Source organism: Callithrix jacchus, chromosome 16, assembly GCF_049354715.1.
Source record: "Callithrix jacchus isolate 240 chromosome 16, calJac240_pri, whole genome shotgun sequence".
Lineage (NCBI taxonomy): Eukaryota > Metazoa > Chordata > Mammalia > Primates > Cebidae > Callithrix > Callithrix jacchus.
Window position 1 is genome coordinate 73,704,634 of NC_133517.1, and position 7,556 is coordinate 73,712,189.

Below are 7,556 nucleotides of genomic sequence, written 5' to 3' on the forward strand. Positions count from 1 at the left end.
CATTATCCAGTTTCTGGCACCCCGATGGCTCATAGGTTTCCTTTTCCATTGGGTTCCTTTCAGTGTTTTCAAAGAATGAATTTTGTTTGGAAAGAGATGGGATGGAGATCAGATCTTGATTGTGCCAACGAAACCCCAGGACCTCCTCTCCAGGTGTTGCCCACAGGCAGGAAATAGCAGAGAGATGGGCATGGAGCTATGTCTGGCAGGCTCCTTTTTTTCTTTCTGCAGGCCCTGGAATGAAGGCATTGTCCATTGTCCATGCTCCTGTGGTGAGGAATCCAGGGCACCGTCCCAAATGGCAGAAGCAATGGAGATAACAGTCCTCAGAAGAGGAAGGACCGAATAAGCAGCCCTGGAAGTTTAAAAATGTGCTCCAGTTGCCAAACTCTTTTGTTTGGTTTCTTTGGGGTTTTTTTTCTTTTTTTTTTTTTGAACAATGTCAGCAATTGATTTTTTTTAATCCATCCTTATTTTGCATTCAATAAGCAAGACCTCTGCTGTGATATCCCGAGGCCTAAAAATCCCAGGTGTTGCTCATGACCCAGGCTGGGTATATATGGGAGCCCTGGTTCAAGTAACTGTGCTTAGGGCCTTAACCCATTTATGCCAATTTTTTGAACGCAGATGTGTGAAAAATTAGATCCTGGCTATGACCTTGAGCAGTAGGATATAAATAACCCTGACATGCTTATCATTCCAAGAATGAAACACTAGGCATAATTAAGAAGAGTCTCAGGTAGATAATAGGATCTACTCATGGCCTGGTTCTGAGGCTCTACGTCCTTGCTATGCTGTACTTGCAATGCAGAGAATCGGGAAAACACCTGAGTACAGTCAGGAGATGGTATTACAACTACTCAATGATTTAACATTTACCCAACACCTACCTGGGTCCAGAGTTTGCCCTGGGTGTGGGGATAAGAGGTGAATAAGACCAGTTCTTGCCCTTCAAGGAGCTTAAAGCTTATGGTGAATTGTAATCTGGTGGGTACAAAAAGTCAACAGATCAGGCTAAAGTTAAAGATTAAAAACGAAGGGCAAAGTGGATACGGATGAAGGAAAGCCAAGTCCCTGGGTTTGGGGACCAGACACTCTCAGAGTGGGCTGTACTCCAGTGCTAGTGAAAGCCGAAGTGATTAGAAAAGACCTTGAGAATAAGCCACACAACAGAATATGGCTTTATGACTACTTTCTAAACACTTCCCACCCCTCTCCCAGCTAACTTACAGCTATGCCAGTTTAAGACTAACATCTAGGAGCAGGGGGCTGAGGCCAAATGACTCCCACCACATGCAGCATCTAGAGCAGCATTTCTCAAAGTGAGGTCCAGGGACACCCTGCCTCAGAATCCTGTTACAATGCAGGTTCCTGGGCCCCACTCCAGGCTCCCTTTGAGAACCTCCAGGAAGGGAGCCCAGGAAGTCACTTTTTTTTTTTTTTAAGAGAGAGTCTCGCTCTGATACCAGGCTGGAGTGCAGTGGTGCCATCTCGGCTCACCATAACCTCTGCCTCCTAGGTTCAAGCCATTCTCCTGCCTCAGCCTCCTGAGTAGCTGGGACTATAGGCATGCACCACCACACCCAGCTAATTTTTTGTATTTTTAGTACAGACGGGGTTTCACCGTGTTTGCCAGGATGGTCCCAATCTCCCGACCTCGTGATCCACCCACCTCCACCTCCCAAAGTGCTGGGGTTACAGGTGTGAGCCACCATGCCCAACCAAAGCCACACTTCTACAAGCTGTCCAAATGACTGTGTTATACACACAGCAAGATCAGGAACTTGCTCTGAAGGCAAAGGGGAGCAAGATATGGAGCACAGGGCTGGCTGCCCTTCCTGCCGCTCACTGTGAAGAGGGTTTTTTTTGCTTTTGTTTCTGTTTTTCAAGTCACAGTTTCACTCTGTCACCCAGGCTAGAGTGCAGTGGTGCAACCTGGCCCACTGCAACCTCTGCCTCCCGGGTTCAAGTGATTCTCGTGCCTCAGCCTCCCGAGTAGCTGGGATTACCATACCTGGCTAATTTTTGTATTATTAGAGACACAGTTTCACCATGTTGGCCAGGCTGGTCTTGAACTCCTGACCTCAAGTGATCCATCTGCCTTGGCCTCCTGAAGTGCTGGGATTACAGGTATGAGCCACCATGCCCAGAAGGTGTTTTATTCCACATCTTCTCTGGCTATCCCTGCCCAGCCTTTTGAGGGATTCCTGCTGCTGCTAACAACAGAGGTTGTTCCCATGCATAGATTCCAGACAGGAGAAATGTTGAGAGTTTTTAAAAATGTTAAAGAAGAGCCCTATGCAGGAGCAGAACACAGTGACTTTAGGCAGACAGTGATCCCCACATTAAGTCATGCTACATGGAAGAGGATTTTCGGGAAAACTTTGTGGTGCTCACTAGCTCAGATTGTCTGCAGACCACAGTGAGTCTCAATATGCTACTCCCCAAGTAGCATACAAGTTCCCCCTGAACCACCAATCCAGCAGCTCTTGGGTTGTCCTCAGGAGAAAGAGGCCAGACACTTTTTCTTTTCCAGTGTGATTTTCTTTTCCATTGTAACTGTGGCAGCTGCCACATGGCCTGGAGCAGGAGACTGGCCCCCAACCTAGACTCTGCTTCCCTCACCTGTCTTCTCCCCTGCTTATAAGCGTCAATCACACAGGTGGTCCCCCAGACGACAGCATCCCCTTATGGGACAGTTGCACATTCTACATGTATGCTGAAATAATCACTTACTGTTAATCACTAACATCATCAAGTATTCTAGAGAAATGTTAACAGCCTAAAGAACAAATCTTTTTTTCTCTAACCTGTTAGTCAAGATGGATCCATATAAGCCTGGGAGGAGGGGAAGGAATGATTTATTCCCAGAAGAGAGGCTGGGATCACCTGCTTGATGAATACAGACCATGCTTCATTAAGCTGTGGATAGATCAAAGCTGGAAGGCAAGGGGAGGCCAGGAACGAGCAAATAGCAGCATCGTAGGACAGTGATCTTTAAAGAGGATCAAACATTTCATCAAGTCCACATCCCGGACTGCAAACCAAAAGATCATGGGGAACCCGGAAAAGGTTCAGAGATGAGACTCACAAAAAAAAGTCCAGCGAGGAAAAACAAAGGGTGGGAGGCTGCTGAGCAGGAGAGCAGGCGGCTGTCCAGCTTGACACACGGTCAAGATGATGTTTTATTCCAGACAGTTGCTGGCCAATCTGTTTCCCTTCAGAACCCTACAACAGCACCCGAGATTCCACTTAGATAGGGAAAGTTACTTCTGCTGGGAAATAATGAAAATCACAGATGTGGCTGGGAAGGCCCAAGGATGCTGCAGCTCTCCTCTGGAGGGTCTTCGGGGGACATGGGAGGAGCTCTGCTTGAAGATTCCAGGTGCTCTGACCAGGGAATCTTCCGAATCTCATTTCACAATAGTGTCAAGTCAGCGCCTTTCAAATCTGCCTCACCATTCAGTCATCTTGAAGGGGAGCCAGGTGACATTCGGCAGGGTGGGTCCCCATGTCATTCCACAAAACTTGAAAGCCTCACATTTTCTTTTCCTTTACTCTGTTTAGTGAGATGTGCCCGGGACTGCGAGGGCTATTTTGCTGAATGTCTATACAAGTCGATGAAGGGTGTGGGGACGGATGAGGAGACATTGATTCGTATAATTGTCACCAGGGCCGAGGTAAGACACTCCCACTCCAAAGAGACTGCTGCAACTTCTGTTGTTTCCACTGCTGATGTCATCAACAAATAGTTTCTATTAAGGACCTATTTACAGAAAAAGTAAAACAGAGACAGCCCTTGCTTTCCCAGAATTTGTAGAAGATGTTGTGCTCCACTTCAATCTGTTTCTTTTTATAAAACTACAGTGATGATCGTTGCTTCTTATTTTTCCTCTGTGGCTCCAGAGAGCTCATGGAGGGAAGCAGAGGCAACCCTGTAGAGCATTTCTGTGGGGCTGCAGCCACACACGGCTCCATCTTAAGGAAGACAAAACAAAGACACTTGAAAGTGGTCAGCCAGCAGCAGGGACAATAAGAGAGATTTTCAAGTTCCTGAGCTAGGCCTTTCCTTAACGGCCACACTGCAGAAGCAAACATATTAGCATAAGGCAATGGTTCTCTTTTTAAAAACTATTGCTCCTCTCAGGAGCCTTTTTAGACACGTGTTTCCTCATTATGATCCCTTCCACCCACGAAATTTTAACGCCAGAGATAAGACTATAAATCTGTTCATATACCATGTGGATATCAGTGCTTTATACATAAAAATATTAAGGTTTTTTTCATCCCCTAAGAACCAATTTGTGTTCGCTCTCAGAGAATGTGTGTGTATAAAAAAGAGAAAGGAGAGGAGGAGCCAGCAGCTTGGGAGCAGCCGTCAGGATCACAGCTTGCTGGGTGCGGTGGCTCATGCCTGTAATCCCAGCGCTTTGAGAGGCCAAAGTGGGTGGATTACCTGAGGTCAGGAGTTCAAGACCAGCCTGGCCAACATGGTGAAACCCTGTTGCTACTAAAATTACAAAAATTAGCTTGGCATGATGGCACTCTTCTAGAGCCCCAGCTACTCAGGAGGCTGAGGCAGGAGAATTTCTTGAACCCAGAAGGCAGAGGTTGCAGTGAGCTGAGACAGCACCACTGCACTCCAGTCTGGGTAACAGAGCAAGACTTGGTCTCAAAAAAAGTCACTTTGGGATACGGGACCACAGACAGAGGAGGTACAAAATAGGGAAGCGGCATTTCATTGGCAGCAGGAGGGAAGCGGCATTTCATCGGCAGCAGGAGAAGCCTTAAGGAATGAAGTGGAAGTAAGCACTTGAAAACCACAGACATCTTCCCTCAAAAAAAATTGTTGTTAAATGAAGGAGGAGGTGAAGGGGGAAGGAGACCAACGCAAATTCTCATCCATGGCTTCTTAACAAATAATACTTAACATCTGACACTGTTTTTAAATATAACTTTGCAACAAGACGGTTCCTGCATTTTTACTTCTATTACTGGAATTTCTCCTTCCTCCCTTCTCCTCCTCCACTACTTGTCTTTTTTTATTGAAGGCCACGTCTCTCTCTCCACCCTCTTTCCCTTTGCTGGTCTCTCTGCTCTGCTCCTGCCATGCCTCTGCCTCTCTCTTCCATTGCTGCAAACCCCTCTCCCTCCCTTTCTCTCCAGGTCTTCTGCCTTGTCTATCCCTCTGTCTCTTAGCAACTCAACCTCCAGCCAAAGTCACTGAGAGATGAGAGATTTTGAAGGTCTCAAAAGGGGCAGGTTGAACACAATGAAGACCCAGGATTCCAAAAGACTCCCAAAGAGATTGCATCCATCCGAAGGGTTTGTGAGGGTTCCATGATCACTCCAACCACGGAGTGTTTTATTCCAAGAACCTCTGTCCCAGCTCAGAATTAACCACACATCCTAGGCCATCTTAACATGTGAGCAGTTCCCTCAGAAGGCTTCAGGTCCAGCCAGATAGGGTAGTTTGGCCAAATTTCCTAATCTCCTAAAGCCACATGGCACTAGAACAGAGACCTGGTGTACCTCATCCCCACCCACCCTCCACCTTCCTGCCCCTCCCCCAGCACGAGACAAGGGGCCAAGCAGTGGGGAAGGGGGACACACGGGCTGGGGGAGAGACAGACACCACCTGCTTCCTGCAGTCTCTGCCACCCACTCAGCATCCACTGCAAACCCTCCCTCACTCCCCTACATTCTCCTGTCCTGATCATTTCTCTCACTCTGTCAGCTCAGCCCTGTAACTGAAGCAGAAGAAGAATCAGATCCTTGAGCCACGTTTTTTGGGTCTGGAGTAGAAGGTAGGGTCTAAGCCAGAAAAGAAAAAGAAAAAAGAAAAGGCAGGAAGGCTCCTGTTTAAAAAGAGTTCTCTGCTGCTTTTATGAGTCCCATTATGTTCCACCTGGAATTGCGTCTTTCCTGGTACAAGCCTCATCTCCTTTGCTAGGCTGCAAGAGTCTTTTGGTGGAGCAATCTTGGAATATAGTTCTCTCCCAAGTCCTATCATCACTTCCAGCACCTAAGTTTTTCAAGCTTTGAATGAACTAGATTCAAAATAAATCCTGCAAGTTGATATGATTTGAATCGTGTCGACTGGCACTCATATCCTTGCCAATGAGGGTATGAGGAGAAACCCGCTTAACTGCTTAATTTCACATCTCTGTGTTGACTATTTTGTTACTTTATTCCAGGGGTCAAGTCAGGCCCCTGCCAGGTTGTGTACAGCCTTGCTAGCTGGGGCGATTCATTTTCAAATAACTGTTGAAACTCAAAAGAAAAATAATATTTTGTAACATATAAAACCCGTGTGAAATTTAAGAGTTTTAGTGGAACACACACACACATGGACACCTCTGCAACCTTTGGGAAATTGACCTCTGTCTTCCCTTCCCTGGTCACAAAATGGAAATAATTATCACACTATCTCAAGGGGCTGTTTGAAGGCATGAGTGAGCAAATGAGTATAACGTGTGTAGAACAATGCCCACTGTTTGTGAACACACCATAAATGTTCTTGTCCCCATTGCTGTTACTTTTCTACAGGTGGACCTTCAGAGGATCAAAGCAAAGTTCCAAGAGAAGTATCAGAAGTCTCTCTCTGACATGGTTCACTCGGACACCTCTGGGGACTTCCAGAAACTGCTGGTAGCGCTCTTGCACTGAGCCAAGCCAGGGTAACAGGAACACAGGATGGAACTGCCTTTGTCAAGAGCACATTCCAAATCAAACTTACCAATGACACTCCTGCACAAAAAACCCTCAAGAGTCCTGGATTACTTTCTTGGCAGCCTAAGGAGCGCAGCCAGGCCAAGCTGTCTAAGTTAAGGGCAGAAATGTCAAGATGCGTGGGCAGGGTACCTTGAACGCTGGCTTAGCAAGCATCTGGGCTGCCTCTTCACTTTCCTTTAGCATGGTAACCGATGCTTTCTAAACACAAATGAAATCAGAAGTCAATGAAAAAGTGATGCATTTGTCATGGCACATTTAGAAGAATATGCATCACACAAGGGTGTGTATGCTCTGGGTTAAGATTGAATGACTGAGGTACAGGAAAGACAAAATTAAACAATTTATTAATTTTCCCACTGTGTGTTGTGTTCAATTTCAAGGCCTCATTGTTAATTAAAGTTGTGGCATATGCCCCTATCAGCTGCTTTTCCAAAGACTGTCTTGATTAGTTTGGGCTCTTGTCTTGGAAACATATGACTTGTGAAATTCAAACATACATTTGTTAGTGGTCACTAATCAAGGCTAGTCATAAGGAAGCAATTAACTTGCTTTTGAAAAATGTAACTAGGGGTAAAATTCCCTAATCTGCTACCTGGTTTAATTGGGTTTTCTTCTCTGCACATTTGACCCACTTGAGTCTTCTGTCTGACCTTCAAATACAATTAGGCTGAGCAAAGCGCCAACAGGATCAAGGACAATGGTCTACCTCTGAAGTGAATTGGCTTCACACCAATAGATTCTGTGTTCCAAGACTTTAGTCTCATAGCCACGTGTTGCCAGACCTATGTCTGTCCGGAGAACCTGGACACCTTGGCTCAATA

At 46.2% G+C, this 7,556-nt stretch overlaps 1 protein-coding gene across 4 annotated transcripts in view; it reads left to right on the forward strand.

Moving 5' to 3' along the window:
- Positions 1-7,088, forward strand: part of ANXA13 (annexin A13) — a 56,655-nt gene extending 49,567 nt beyond the window's left edge. For 2 of the 4 annotated variants that reach the window (XM_035276834.3, XM_035276835.3), the window contains 2 exons: positions 3,568-3,680; positions 6,550-7,088. In XM_035276834.3, coding sequence (XP_035132725.1) covers positions 3,568-3,680; positions 6,550-6,669 — 233 coding nt within the window. In that variant the 3' untranslated portion in view covers positions 6,670-7,088. Of the gene's footprint in view, positions 1-231; positions 3,683-6,549 lie in introns of those variants that run through there. The other 2 variants (XR_008477248.2, XR_008477249.2) reach the window with 2 other exon arrangements.
- Positions 7,089-7,556: the final 468 nt, after the last annotated feature.